Source organism: Penicillium cosmopolitanum (genome assembly GCF_028827165.1).
Source record: "Penicillium cosmopolitanum strain IBT 29677 chromosome Unknown utg000008l:1.0-4398992.0:1.0-4402845.0, whole genome shotgun sequence".
NCBI classification, from domain to species: Eukaryota; Fungi; Ascomycota; class Eurotiomycetes; order Eurotiales; family Aspergillaceae; genus Penicillium; species Penicillium cosmopolitanum.
Window position 1 is genome coordinate 3,378,011 of NW_026622678.1, and position 15,934 is coordinate 3,393,944.

The following is a 15,934-nucleotide window of genomic DNA, read 5'->3' on the forward strand; positions in this document are numbered from 1 at the left end:
ACTCCATCGGATATTTCAACAGAAGGAATCTCCTCGAGTGCCTCTCGTGGGTGCAAGAAATTTCAATTCTCGAGATAGTTCACAATTGCATACGATAATAGTTCATCCGAAGTCGTGTGGTCATTCTATACCTCGCCGTCCTGCCGAGGCCACAGGATAATGACCTTAACTGGACGCGGTCTAAACGCTAATTCCAACACTGACTTTGAAAGCACGCGAGGACTTCGAAACGTGTCATCTCAATCCTTTGAGATTCCTGGGACGCAGCAACAAGAATTAGTTATTGATAGATGACAATATAAGTCCCAAGTAGTCCCCTGTTTACCTTTTATCAGTAGACGCATATCATCGTCAAAAAGATAGAAAACAAAAAAGAGAAGCAAAAAAAAAGAAGAAAAAGCCACCGCCCCAGTTACTGTAGAGAAAAATCACATCAAGCCCCTGTAGCGCTTGAGCTATTGCTTGAAGCCGGCCTCATCCTTCTTCAGACCGAGATTTATGCCACCCTCGCCGCCCTGCAGCCTATCTATGGGATCCTGGCGCTCGTACCCACGCGTATGGTGGGAATAAAAAGTCCACTCGAAGACACCCTCCTTGTGCTCGGTGGGCTGCTAGGTGTCTGTGACCATTGATGTCCTTGGTTAACAATGTAGTTGGATGAGCAATGGAAGTCCGAATCAGTGGTAATTCGTAGCTTTGGAGCATTATAATTGAATGAAACCTGAAGACAGATTATTCTATGATGTGCTGTGGCCCTGGCCTCGAAATATATTTATACATTTTGGGAGTGCAAGGGATATTCTAGAGAGCAGTCGTCATATCCCACATTATATGACTTCAGCACGACGATATGCTACAGAGAAAGCTGGGGACAATTCATGAGGAACTTACGATCTGCATCCCTAATTCGATACTAGTCTCGGAAAATTGGAACCATTTAGATGGCAATTTGACACCATCTGGACTAAATGAAGCGCTAAAGAATAAGATATATTGGGTTATATGACGGATGGAATTGCGACTGTCAATAATGGATTTTTGATCGCAGGTATGCATGGGCGAGAAGGTGAGTAAAAATGGGGCGATCCTCCAAGCAAGGGAATTAGCTCTTCATGAAAGTAGGGAGGCCTGAAATACGAGAGCCCTCAGGGCCCAAAACAACCAGACTTCGTCAATCTAGGCTTTCATAATACAGGAAAGGTAATTGGTTGTTTAGATTACGCTTAGTCTGACCTCGGCCATACTACCATTCAGTGGCTGAGACATGCATTGCTTAGCGTCGAACCACGAAAAGTGTTCCAAAGTGCCAAATCAGAACTGAAGAGACAGGAATGGGTGTTGTGCTGAGCCATGACTACAGAAAATCAGTTAGGGATTGAGCGGTCATGCCCAATAACGCAGATGCAGACGATTCGGTAAGGGGTATGTACGCATAGGTCCCTCCACACTTTGCTCATCGTTGACTACTTCCTGTACTTTAGTCTAAATCGAGGGGTCCAGACAAGGCGAACAGTCTTCATTACAATAACTAGCTTAAGGAATGTGTCAATTCACGCTACACTAGTCCGACATGTTTACCCACTCTACTCATGAGATGACTTCTGCCAAAAATTTCTTCATGCTTTTCTGCTTTCGTGACGAGAATGTGATTAATGTCGGTATTCTCCAATGATGCAATATATGAGGCGTCTTGTGTGAGCAGACACACGCTCTATGACTATTCGGGTGGATGCTCAACTAGATGCTCCACCAGATGCTATGCACGCCAATCACAAAGGGAATTCAACGATTGCAAAAATAATAAACAGAATATAGACCTTCTATTGTATTCTAAATAGATCAAAGACAGATTGGTAAAAAGAGGGCGGTATTTACGCGACCGTCTAACTGAAAGCCTTGCAACCTTGGTAGTGTTACGATGTGGACCGCATCCCAAACAATTGGCTATCACGAAATAACTACTAATACCAATTAAAACAAGTTGCAAGAAGGCCTATCATTATATGGTCATTAATGCGATTGGCGGCGTGTTGTATCTGTCGTAAGGTTACCGGGTACGCTTCAGAAGTCATGATGTCAATTGCCCGATCGGCGTCTTCTATAAACCTTTCCATGCTGCTAACCCGAATCGAGTCGGCATTGAAAGAAGAGAGTAATTTATCGTCCATTCACCAGTCATTTATTCAAAGTATTTTTCGCTCCTGTGACATAAAACACATTATCCGCCGCATGACGCTGTACACAAACCTTGATTTTGACGCTCAAGGCAAGGATTGAATGAGGCCCATGTATGGCAATCACCAGAAACAGTTTAGACTCGACCCAAGCATAAATCACAAGAAAGGGGTGAAATGTCGGTCTGTAAGACCTATAGTCTGCCAGGTATAAATTCTGGCTCAGACCACTCGACTGGAAATCATCTGTCAAGAAGTGCCCATTTATTTTTGATTCCACATGTCCACCCCACATCGTTCCACTATGGAAACCCGAACCAAGTATACAAAACCGATCAATAACCGTCCTGATGAGTGGAAGGTTGAGCAAGGCCTTGCTGCCTACAAACTTCCCATCATTGATCAAAGTGGAAAATCAGTTTCCTTCATTGCTCCACCCGCGGAACAACAGGTCACAAAAAATGAAAAGGCCATTCGCGCTATTGGTGACCGAAGTAAACTTTTTGCCCGTGAAAAGCCGGGCTGGACAGGGTACAGTCTTCCATGAGATGACAATGTATGATTCAATGTAACTCGACTAATCAATGACGGGACTGTCCAGCTACGTTGAGTGGGAGATTCATCCCGAAAAGAAAGCCAAAGCACACGAAGTTTTGACATCGCAAACTTTTGCCCCTTGTCCCGATTTTCAATGGGGACCTATACCTCCTACCAACCCTGTGTTACCCGGCGATGATTTCAAGTCATGGCATACCGCACTAGGGGGAGAGCTAACTAGAGTCCCTGATGATTCCTGGAAGACGGTTTTGAAAGAGAAACATCCTGAAATGCTGCATCTGCTGCAATTCCCGTACAATGGAGAGCCACCCAAACGATTGGTTACAGACAAAGCTATTACTCCAAATTCACTCCACTTTGTGCGTAACCACGGTGGTATCCCGCTTATTGAGGAGAAAAAGTTCGAGTTACAACTCGATGGTCTTGTCAAGTCTCCCAAAACATATACTATGAAAGATTTGATGGACGAGTCAATTTTTCCACAGATGGAGAAGACAATTACTATGCAATGCTCAGGGACTCGTCGGATCGAGCAGATATCTTTGTACGCTGGTCAAGGCGACGAAGTTCCCCAGGCACCGTGGGCCGAGGGTGCCATAGGCACTGCGAGATACAAAGGCATAAGCCTCAAAAAGCTGATCAAAGATTGTGGAGGGCTGATCAGCAACGCCAAGCACCTTGAATTCTATGGTGTTGACACATATGTGAAAGACCTTAGTGTTGGAAACTACGTTGTGAGTGTCCCATGGTCCAAAGTCAAGAGCAATGAGGTCATTCTTGCTTGGGAAATGAATGGTGAACCACTTCCTAAGATCCATGGATTTCCATTACGAGTGATCGTGATGGGGTATATTGGAGCTCGCAGTGTGAAATGGCTGTATCGAATCAAGGCCATTAAGAGTCCATCCCTGGCACCTGTTCAAAGCAGGGAGTATCTGTACTTCAACCAACAGATGGGGAAGTATAACCAACGCCCCATGGATGGAATCCAGATCCAGGAGATGCCTGTAAGCTCTGCTATTATGTCTCCATGGCAAAATCAAGTGATTATGCACAGTGGTAAGATCCGTTGCAAGGGCTGGGCTTACTCTGGTGGTGGCAGGTGGCCTGAGCGTGTGGAATTATCAGCCGATGGGGGTTTCAATTGGTACGCTGTCCCAGAGGAGAATCTATCGAAGAAGGGAAAATGGACTTGGAGGTCATGGGAAATCGATCTCCCTTGTGATGTAGAAGGTTGGATCGAGATCGTGTGCCGATGTTGGGATAATTCTTTGAATACCCAACCACTTAATGTGCGAGCAGCCTGGAACTGGGGCCTACATGTCACATCCTCAGCACACCGCATCAAGATCTACAGCGTCAACAAAACCCACAAGCTCACCCAACAAAAGTTGGCGCAGTTCAAAGAGCACGACATTCCACTGGTTCCTCTAACCAGGTACGATGCTGTACCAGGCATCACCGACCGGGAGATTGCAAAGTACCAGGAATCCCACCCTCGCGATGTCGACGAATAATATTGACTTCCTCTTTTCGAACCCGATAGGCCTTGCTCAAAGGTATCCTAAACGCCAAATTTACTGAAAATCTCTATTCATGAAAAGAATTGATCTCTGGACAACTACATACTTCTTCTGCGAGGTCTTGTTTTGGGGTACATCAAGTCGGACAGTTAGTTATAAATGTGGTCATTGAAAACATCTGTACTGATTCGAGGTCTTTGTTCATGCCCAAAATATTTTTACTCTTATTAAAATGTTAAATAGCCATTTTGATTGATAATTTAATTAGAGAGTAACAGCAGTAGATATTATTTACACTATCCCCTCACCGAAGCGATATACAGTATACAGCAACTAACGTCTTTCACTAGCGACTCGGACAGCTATGTGGGTCGGGCAGTGCCAAAAATATAGGGATACCATACTAAATAAAAAATGAATTATCTTAACAACAACGAATTCTTTCTATCTAAAAATTTGCTCAGAGGATGAAATCGGTAAAAGTAATAGGCTGTCTTTTTCTTGGAGAAATTTAAGTGATTTTGTCTCAAAATCTCTGGAATTACGGAGATTCAATTCAATTCAATTCAATTCAAGATTCTATAACCTAATTCAGCCACACATTCGAACGTAATAGCTATGTAGGCGTTCCCTCCATCGGGAACCAGAACCACCCTAACGCCACGCCATAGTAACAAAAGACAAAGGAGATACAGCGTATTGCCATAGAAAAACAAGTAATAACTCCCACTAAACTTTAACGAAACTCCTACAATGAATGTAATCGGCTACTGCCAGCCTACAGCGCCCCCTGCGGCCACTACTACTTCTGCAGGTTCGTTCTCCCTATCCCTGCCCTATTAGTCGCAACCTCAGTTACGTCCTGGTTCCTTCCGTTGCTGTTCCTTTATTTAATATAATTCCTCGATTGCCGATCTTTCGTAGCCGTTGACCATCGTCTAATCTGTGTACCTAGTGTCTTCGCCTCCTAGTGTCCGCCGGTGGTCTCTTCCAGCGCTTCTATATTGGCTTTGACTTCCTCCCTATCTATATAACAGAATTAATAGAGGAGTCCTGTTTGGTGTATGAATTTAGCTATGTAGCAGATAGCCTGTAAGTCCGATATAATTATATTATAATCGGTTGTATTCCCTAGCTCTATTTTGTACCGGAGCTTCTGTATCAGCGTTATACAGAGGCTAGTATATAACGGATATTAGAGAAGGATATACTAGGGTATCTGGCTTCCCTCCTTGTAATAATACCGACCGGCGTTAAACTGATCTTTCTATCTACGTTAATTAATATACTTAAATAGGAAGTAGTTTAAGCTAATGTGCTTCGTCTGTATCTGAATAATAATTAAGGTATATAGCTTCGGTAGCCCTTTGTATAGCTACAGAACCTTCTTATATAGTATTTCTACTAGTTAGTGATAGCGAACTACTATCTTACTTACTGCCTACTTCTTTATCTATCTCCCGTTTATTCGCTGCCGTACCTAGTATTGTACTAATAAGGCTAATCAGATCTTAGCACTACGATAATCCGCCCTACCTAGGTTCTCTGCTACAAACTTAGCCTCAACGTCTGCAGTTTTGTTGCTAGATATACCTACGTATATAGGGATCTATCGGACCTCAGCGGGAATTAAGCTGGACGTAGGTATAAGCGATTAGAGGGCTTATATATATTGATATATTAGGTCTATTATATATTAGCCGGAGGATTAATTTAGATTTAAAATAGCCTAGATAGCTGTCTGGCTATCAGAGAAGATAACTATCTTAATCGGATACAGTCCCTAGGCTTAACTTAGCTCTAAACCTATACTCTGGCAAATACTTTGTCCTAACTAGCAAGAACTTTATCCTAACTGGCGAGAACTCTACCTTAACTCTGTACTTTAGCTCTTCTATTAAAGGAAGTAAGCAAACGCTATCTTAATAATATTAAGTTTGGCTATATAGACCGTCGAATCCTCTATTATTCTAAGATAGATTTATAGGTAGATACCTGCTTCTAGAGTAGCTGCTGCCGTACCTACTAAACCTTGATACCCATTCCTATCTGTAAAAAAGGGGATTATTAGGCATTAATCCTTAATTAGCCGAAGCTGTAAGTATAGTTCTATTATCTTTTTAATTTACTAATTAAGTATTTTATTCTGAATTCTGTTATATAAGGCCTTAGCTACCTCTGTATCTTTAATAATACAAAGAATCTATAGCTCCTATAGTACTAAGATATAGGCTTTTCAGCTCTCCTATACCCCTGAGGACAGAGTAAGGGTATTTAAAACCTGGTTTTTCTTCTAGCAGAGGGCTTCTAGGGGGCACTAGCCCCCTAGCTTTCGTTGCTTTTTTAGTATTCGTTGTTATAGAAGTATAGCTAGGCGAGCCTAGGCTGGCCCTGTAAGGATTCGAATAGCTGTTTTCTTAATTAATTACTATATCTGTAGATAGATAGGTTATAGGAAAAGTTCTACATTAAGCACCTTACGGCTTACCCTACGAAAGGCCCCGCTAATAATCACTATAGCCCGCTTCTAGATACGTTCTAGGGTCTTAATTACCCAGTTCCTAGGCTTTACCGGTATTATCCCTATAGCAGGGCAGTACTATACTAACAGGCTGTATAGTAATTAGAGGATAACCACCGCTTAGTATACTCTGTGCATACCTAATAGAGAGATCCCCTATATAGATCCTATAATCCCCCGGGAGGCCTCCAAGCTTCTATTAGCCTTAGCTATAGTATAGTTCCGATACTTATTATGTAATGGTTACTAAGTTGTCAGGCTAGAGACCTGTGACTAGGCAAGGATATCGGATAGTAGAGATCAGATTGGACAGTTGATATACAGACTGATTCTTGAAGAGATCAAGAATCCTAAATACTTGTGGGATCTTAAATACATTAGGGTTCGGGTGGGCCTCGATATGCAGGTGACTCAAAGGGGATTTAGCTTCGGATCGGCGTCGAGTGTCTGAGGTGTTGTATACTCGGAATCCCGTGATAATTCATCCTCCCCTCTGAGTGATAACCGACCCGGGTATCAACAAAGGTAAGAATTAGATCAAACGGACCAAACTTGATAGCGTCACCTCGATCAAAGGCTCTCAGGCATACCCTAATTCGGTGCGTTTGTACGTAGATATAAACAAAGCAATATACTCTCTTTGTTGCCTCTATGATAAAAGCTTCCTCCTGCACTCTCTCAATCCTTACTTTTCTCTTATCTTTATTTTCTTTAATCTTAATCTGTTCCTTCTCGTCCTCGATTCGTTATCCTTTCGTTATGTCGGCTACTACTGCTGCCGCTAGTACCGCCGGCGCTCCGATCACGGTTGTAGGTCCTTCTAGAGGCACTAGGGGTACTGCTCGTCGAGGTGGAGATCGTACGAAAGGTAAGGGTTGTGCTGCTCCTGCTCCTGTTTCTGCTGGAGGAGATGGAGGCGATAGGGGCGATGGAGGAGATGGAGGTAATAGTGATGATGGACCGCCAGGAGATGATAGGTCCGGTGATAACTTGCGTCCTCTTTGTGCTTACTTCGTACGTCCTTTCTTTGCTGCTTGTGTGAAGTGTGTGGCGGAGGTAGCTCTTCGTCCTCCTGTGGATAAGATTCCTGAAATTCAGTGCAACTGGGATTGTACTAATTCTGTTTCCTGTGCTCTGTGCAAGGGTAACGGTAAGTCCTGCTTCTAGGTATAGTGCCTCTTCTGATTCGATTCGAATTCGATTCGATACTAACTCTGCTTAGGTACCCTGTAGAATCTATAGTAATTCGTACCAGCTCCGACTTATCTTTGACTGGGTGCGTGAGGTCAAAGCTGGCGGTACTGCTACTTCTGTTCCTGGGGCTGCTGTTCCTGCCTAGGGTGTTGCAAGTACGGCTGCAGCCGTATTAGGATTATATTACCTTCTGGTCTCCTACCGTAAGATGATCTCTGTTTATCTCTCTGAGCACAAGCTCTATTTTGATACTAAAAACACAGACCAGGCCTTGTTGAGTTATGTTAAGTTTGTGGATAGGCGACGGAAGGAGTTGAATGCTAAAGCCGGTTTGCCTTCTGCTCTGCCCTCTCGCTATCCTGATAATCTTCTGTGCTTGCAGATCAGCGATACGGGTTTTAGCCTCTGGCAGAGCAGTATTCGATCTTTCTTCTGGGGGGTTGTGGCTGGTTATCTGTAAGATATCGCTCTAGGTGGAGGAGCTGCTTTGACTCCGGCTGTAGTCTAAACTGCTGCTAATATTCGAGCTCTGGCGGATATGTATGGTTTGCCTTAGTGAGCTTCTAGGTTTATCTCTCCCTCTTCCGAGGTTCGAACGGCCTCGTTCGGTATCGATCTTAGGCCTATAGGCCTTTCCTTTGTTGTCTTTCTTTTCGTAACTGGCGTAATGTGTGAGGTGATCGTTGTCGAATCGGTAGTGTTTCCTAGTAGTATCCTAGGGGTTTCGTTGTCTTTATAATACAGTTTTCTTTGTTTTCTTTCTTCTGAATGAATTTATCATACCTTATACGTTCTTTAAGTAATCTACAGGTTCCTATTAGTTATATTCTGATGGCTAGCCGGTCTATTTAACGTAATAGTGTAAGGTTCTATTAAAGGTTCTTTTATCTTAAATCTCTTCAACCTCCTATTCCTCTTCGTCTTTAAGTTCAGGTATTAGCATCTGCAAATTGTCTTTGTTTCGGCTGTTCTATAGCTCGAGGAGGGAGACAGAGAAAACGTTGTATAATCTTAAGTACTTCTCTGGTAATGCAATGCGATACGCCTGTGCGCCAATCTTTGTAAGGATACAGAAGGGTCTAATTCGTCGGGGAGATAACTTCTTCTCTTTGGCTTTGAAGTAGATATTCCTTGTCGAAAGGGATACGAGAGTTCCGACCTCAAAGTCTTTCGGTTTGTGATTTTTGTTGTACGACTTCTGTTGTGTTCCTTGTACGATTCGAAGCTTTCTTGAGGCCTCTTTACGAATATTTTGAAGGTAAATCACCCGTTCTTTAGTACTTAGGGCTTCTTTCTTGAGTACTTCCTCTAGAGCTCAGACTTAGAAGTCAGAATTATATCCTAGCAGCATACGGAAAGGGGTCTTATTGGTTAATGTGTTTACAGCATTGTTACATACGAACTACGCCATCTTGAGAAGTTAAGCCTAATTTGATTACTCTCTGTCAACGAAATACCTAAGATAATCCTCTAGAACTTAGTTGAGTCTTTCTGTCTGACTATCGGTTTGAGGGTAGAATACTGTAGAGAATCGTAGTTTAATCTTTAAATAGTAACAGAGTCGTGACCAGAATCTGCTCGTAAAGATAGGGCCTTAATCAGATATAATTCCCTCTGGGTTTCTGTATTTAAGTTTGATTCGATTAAAGAAGAGTTCGGCAAGGTCTCCTGCAGATATCGTTATCGATACAGGGAGGAATTAAGAGAATTTCGTAAGTCGGCAGACGATTACTAGGATTGCGTCGCATTCTCTTCCTTTAAAGATCACGATCGGGAGTCCTGTTATAAAGTCTATACTTAGCTCTGCAAATGGCCGATAGGGAATTAGGAGAGATTAGAGTTCGCTATAAGATCGATACCTCAGAGCTTTGACTCTCTAGCATATCGGGCATATTTTGACATATTCTCAAACGTCTTTTAGTAGCTTTTCCCAATAGAATTTCCTTTTTAACAGCTCTTCTGTACGAGTCCTTCCAAAATATCCTGTAAGCTGTTCATTATAGTAAAGTTTAATCAGTTTCTTTCTTAATTTTCCTTTAACAGGAATATAGAGATAATTCTTATAATATAATAGCTTCTCAGAGTCGATACTCTAGTATTTTCCTTTCGAATTACCTACGATAATTATATTGGTTCTTTCTTAAACTATCTTATTATTTTCTTAGAGCTCCTTAATCAATCTTTTTAGTTCCCTTAGGGATTTATCCGTAAGTAGATCTTCATTCGCAGCTGCAGTAAATACCATTCAAGGGGATACGAATTAAGAGTAACTCAAAACCTTGTAATACGTTATATTGTGGCCCTAACTTAGGAAAACTTCTTGATTATCCCCGGATCTAAATGATTAGCTTCGCTAGACTTATCTGTAGCCTCCCCTAGATCCTCCTGATCTATAGGGGCGGCAGTGTCGTTCTGAACCTAGTTCGGTTCTGACTCTAGGTCGCTAGATAAGCTACTCACGGTTAGAGAGGGGGATAGCGATAGACTTCTACAGGCCAATGCAGTTGCGCTTATTGATCCCTGCTCCCCCTCTGCTTTTCTCTCCAGACGGTCTCGTACCAATAGTAAACCACTGTACTTTTACAAATAATTCGGCCGTAATTCTCTTACGAATCGGCCCTAATATCTCTTCTGCAGGCAGAGCTTTCTTTTCTCCTGGGGTACGAGACAATCCATCTGCGGGATTTATCTTGCCCGAGCAGTGATATATCATAAAATCAAAAGGGGTAAGGAAGAGATACTAACGTACCTATCTCCTATTAATCTTTAGTTAGTTTATAAAGAGCCTTAGATTATAATAATCAGTCAGAACTTCGACTTAGTACCGGCTTCCTTTAAGGTATTAACGCCAGTGTTTAAAGGAATAAATAATTACAAATAGCTCTTAGTCCGGCGTTGCATAATTTCGTTCTGTAGACAAGAACTTCTTAGACCAGAACGTAATAGGGTGCTATATTCCCTGGTTGTCCGGTTACAAGAGGATTCCGGCCATCCCGAAACCTAACGCGTCAGTTTCGAGTCGAATAGACCTTTCTGGATCAAAGTAACAAAGAAGGGGCGCAGTCGAGAAGGCATAGAGGAGATCTCAAAACGCCTTTAATTCTCTGTCGTTTAGTTCGACGCTTTCTAGTTTTTTCCTGTCTTTACTCCCTTTAAAGAGTTCTGTAAGCAGTAACGCAATTAACGAGTATTTTTCGATAAATCTTCGATAGAAGTTACAGAATCCAAGAAAGACCTAAATATCCCTGTAGGACGTTAGCTGTTCCTATTCTTAAATAGCTCAAACTCGTTCCGGGTCTATTAAGATGCTATTTTAACCGACAATAAAGCCGAGGAATTTAACTTATAGCTTATAGAAGCTATATTTTGATGCTTTAACGAATAGTTATACCTTCCGCAGCCTTTCGAGTACAAGACTCAGGTATTTCGTATGCTCTTTGCGTGTCTTTAAGAAGATAAGAATATTATTGAGGTATATAATGCAAATAGTGTCAAGGAGGCTATAGAGCGCAGTATAGATATAACTTTAAAACGTCGCAGGTACGTTAGTAAGGCTAAAGGACATAACTATATATTCAAAATAGCCATATCTTGTACGGAAAGCTGTCTTCCATTCTTCTCCTTCTCGAATACAAATCCGATAGTACGCATCCTGTACGTCTATTTTACTGAGGAATCTGGCCCTAGAAAGGCAGTCAAGAATCTCTAAGATAAGGGGTAGGGGGTACCGGTTTTTGACAGAAACTTTGTTTAACCCTCAATAATCAACGCAGAGGCGTAGTCCTCTATCCTTCTTAGGCACGAATAGAATAGGTGCACCTGCAGGGCTCTTAGAGGGTCAGATTCAACCGTTCTCTAGATTTTCGTCAAGATACTTCCGTAACTCTGTGAGTTCTGCTTACGAGAGGGGGTAGATCGGGCCGTACGGGGGCGATGCGTCTTCTTTGAGGTTAATCGAATAATCAGTTTCTTTCCGCGGCGGCATAATCTTGGAGTTTTGCGCCTTGAATATATCCTGAAACGCTGATAACTCGGAGAGAATTTGATCCTAATTCGCAGTTAATTCCTCTTCTTCTTCTAGAGGAAGCCAGACTTCTTTAGGTATTTTGACAACCGCGAATACGTGAGCTTAGTTTCTGTATGCTTTTGCAAACTGGTGAGGTTCTAACTACTCTATTGTCTCCTTCTTGTGTTCGAACTACCACTGTTTTCGCTATAGGACTAACACGATTCGTATTTCCTGAATAGTCGTGTTTGATAACAGTACAGGGGACCCAGATAGACAGGGATCTCTGTCGACCGCAACATAAGGATGTAAGAACTTTCGTTTAGTTCCTCGAGAGTTATATATGATAATTAGAATAGTCCATACGCCGTAGGTAGGGGCGTCTTGTTGGCCTACTACTTCTAAAAGGGGAGCATTATACTTCGCTTGATCAAAGTAATATTTCTGGACAAATTTATAGCTGACAAGATCTACCTCTGCGCAGGTATCGATATCCGTATGCGTTTCGATATTGTTTCGGACGCAAATCGGAACATAGAGACGGGCGACTGTTCCTACTTAAGGCTAGGAGTCAGAACTCGTAGGAGTTAGTTCGACTCTGGTGCTTTTTATAAGCTTCTCAACCGAGTATCGTTACGATGGTACCAGGGCCTTGAGCAGGTTTCCTGGATCCTAGCTCCTAGGGCTTTCGGCAGCAAACGATATTTGCTTGCCCAGTGACCTAGCTTACCACAGTTAAAACAAGAGCTGGAGGGTATTTTATTGAAGGAACTAGATAGACTAGTTCTAGTAACAGAAGTATAATTAGGATTACCTTTGTTTTGAGGGAGAAACGGGCGAGGTCTGTTTCCGAAACGAGAGAGGTTCGGATTTGAATTGAAGTTGTTTTGATTCAGATTTGAATTAAAGTTATTTTAATTCGGGTTTGAATTGAAGTTGTTTTGATTCGGGTTTGATCTAGGACTATGAAAGCTTCTTAGGCGCAAATGCTTAGGACCCTTTTAATCTCGTTCTTTGCCATTAGACCGGTTCGGGAACGAGTTATTGAGTTGTAGGTATTTCAAGCTCGAATTTGAATTGTTATTGAATAGATTGCGCTTTTGTACCTTTGCTTTATTGAATTCCTATGTACTCTATACTTCTTCTACCCATTCTGCGCGGGTAGTAGGTATATTCTTTACGTATTGTCGGATATGTAGGGTCAACTACTGTTATAGCTTCGATATATAACAGCGAGCTTATTCGTCTTAGGATACCTAGGGTAGATGATACTCTAGATCTGCGAGGCGATGGTAAAAAGTCTTCGGTTCTTCGTCGATTTATTGGCGACAGTGCTCTATCTTATCGCTGACTTCTCCGGTAAAGGTATTTTTGTTGTACATCAGAGTAAGAGTCTATTCTTTAAAGTACTCCTAGTTACTAAGGCGTTCATCGTTATTGTCCTTAAGGTATCTTTCTTCTGTAGTCTAATCATTTTTATAATCAGAATTAAGGTACTTAACTCCTGTGAGGATCTTTATCTCCTCGTCCTTATAAACCCTAGGATTGCCTCGGAAGACGTAACCGAGTTAGGAGAGCTAATTCTCTCGCTTCTGAATGCTAAATAATCTCTTAAACTTATCGACCTCGAAACTCTCTACTTTCTTGTATTTCTTGGCTTCGATTCGCCTGCGATTTGTAGGCAGGCTATTTAAGAAGTCTCCTGTATAAATTTTGGAGACTTAAGCAGTAAGTTTCTTAAGATACATATAAACTGCTAGGAACTCCTTAAGGCGCTTAATTTTACGCTTCTTTTCCTTTAGGCCCTCTCGATTAAGTTCTGTAACGCTCCCAGTTGTAGGTTCGCTTGTGATTCCTTAGATCTGTATCCTGTATAGGGGAGAGGGTGACGATATATCAACGACGCGTTCAGCAGTCTTATAGATAGATATCTGGTCTGGTTCGGGTTCGATAGGGATTCTAGGTTGATCTGGGATCGATTCAACTTCGGGCTGTCGAATAGCCGGAGGAGGCGTGGCGGGTTCAGAACAAGTGCTATCGCAAGAGGATGCGGGGTTTCGACGCGTAGAGGGCACTATCTTTAATCCTTAGGTAGTCAATGAAGAAGAATCAGAATTATAATGGTTACTAAGTTGTTAGGCTAGAGACCTGTAACTAGGCAAGGATATCGGATAGTAGAGATCAGATTAGACAGTTGATATACAGACTGATTCTTAAAGAGATCAAGAATCCTGAATACTTATAGGATCTTAAATACATTAGGGTTCGGGTGGGCCTCGATATACAGGTAACTCGAAGGGGATTTGGCTTCGGATCGGCGTCGAGTGTCTGAGGTGTTGTATACTCAGAATCCCGTGACATATTAAATAAGAGGGTCTTATTAAGCCAGATTCTAAGATATTTTGCGTATTCTAATAGTTAAATTTGCGTTCTGGCGTCTACTAAAACTAGTATTTAGTTGTTCTCCTAAAGATGGTTAGCGTTATAGTTGTACAGATCAATATCTAAGGGGATTAATATCGCTATATTGAAATCAGTATCTTTCTTTTACAGGTTTCTAAAGTAGATTAGTTTAAACTTATTAGGGACAAACTTAGCTGTATACTGTCTTACCTAGAGGTCTGCCTTAACTAGAGCTTATTACAGCAGTTATACGTTTATATAGTAGGATTCTAATATAGCTATAATTACTGTGTTATCTACCTACCTAAATCCCTCTGTCCTTCTCTCTCCTCTTATCTAACAATATACCTATATTAATAGAGTATTAAATAATAAAAATAAGATTAGGGAGATCAGGGATCTCTAGGGGAATACTAGTCAGTATTAGAAAACCCTTACTAAGGTATCCTAAGAGCTTAATCTAGGTACTTTAATTTATTAGGAAGGAGGCTACCCAGGGGGTAAGTTACCTAAGGCCTAGCTTTTAGATATTTGAAAGTAGTTGTTTATAAGAGATATTGTTATAAGTACCGGCTATATCTAGTAATACTATTAAGGTAATCCGGTTTATCCCCTATGCTTATTGAATACGGTCTAGAAGTAACTGTATAATATAATTAATTAAGATACCCTTACAGCCGCTAAGGTAGGTATTAGGGAGTAGCTTATATTCCTCTACTGACTAGACTATCTAGGTAGCTATAATAGCTTCTAGGAGCTTTGCGAAGGTATTGATTAGGGCTATAGGTCGGTATAACTTCGGCTTCTAGTAGTCCTAGGACCCTCCTTTATATAGCGTAACTATAATAGATTATTAAAAGTACTTTAGATTATAGCCCTTTTGTATATATGTGTTAAAGATCCTTACAGTTGCTAGTACGAATATATTATAGTATTAGTCTGTTAGTAGCTTCTATATACGGTTAGGGATACTATCCTTACCTAGTACCTTGTCAAGAGATATCTGTTAGATAGCATTAAGTATCTCTTACTCTGTTATATTAGGGAACAGAAGCTTAGCTTACTAAAAGCTACGCTGGTTGAGATCTGAGAGATCTGTCTCTGGGGGTTATAGGAAGAAGGTTTTACGGAGTAGTTCTACTTTCTCTGTATTACTTTAAGCCTTAATTCCCTCTGCTTCTAACGTCAGTATAATACCGCTGCTATTCTATTGCTAATTCCGGGCCTATTTCGATACCTTCTAGAGCCTGCAGGGGCTCTGTTCAGTAGCTTTTCTGATCTATATATAATATTCTTTTCTTTTCTGTTTTAAAGTAACGTATATACCTTCTGATCCTTCTACTCCCTACTCCTTTCTGACTACTGAAATACTCTCTGATAGGCCTTAATTACTTCTGTATATTCCTTATTCTATTCTTCCCTTATATATTATAATAGGTGTACCTATAGTATTGATACCTAGATGCCCTGCCGAACTACCTCTATCAGATACTCTATTATAGCCTTAATCTAGTGCTCCTCCCTTACCCCCGGGTTCTATTCTTGCAGGTTTATA

General features: G+C 41.5%; 2 protein-coding genes across 2 annotated transcripts; both read left to right on the forward strand.

The window, feature by feature from the left end:
* Nucleotides 1–2,454: 2,454 nt before the first annotated feature.
* N7509_007853 (sulfite oxidase) lies at nt 2,455–4,249 on the forward strand (the record flags this gene model as incomplete). Its single annotated transcript, XM_056632490.1, has 2 exons — nt 2,455–2,705; nt 2,776–4,249. The coding sequence occupies 2 exons, from the start codon at nt 2,455–2,457 to the stop codon at nt 4,247–4,249; spliced, it is 1,725 nt and encodes a 574-aa protein (XP_056488041.1).
* A 3,286-nt stretch (nt 4,250–7,535) lies between these two features.
* N7509_007854 (uncharacterized protein) lies at nt 7,536–7,943 on the forward strand (the record flags this gene model as incomplete). Its single annotated transcript, XM_056632491.1, has 1 exon — nt 7,536–7,943. One exon carries the CDS (start codon nt 7,536–7,538, stop codon nt 7,941–7,943), a length of 408 nt encoding a protein of 135 aa, XP_056488042.1.
* Between the last annotated feature and the right edge of the window lie 7,991 nt (nt 7,944–15,934).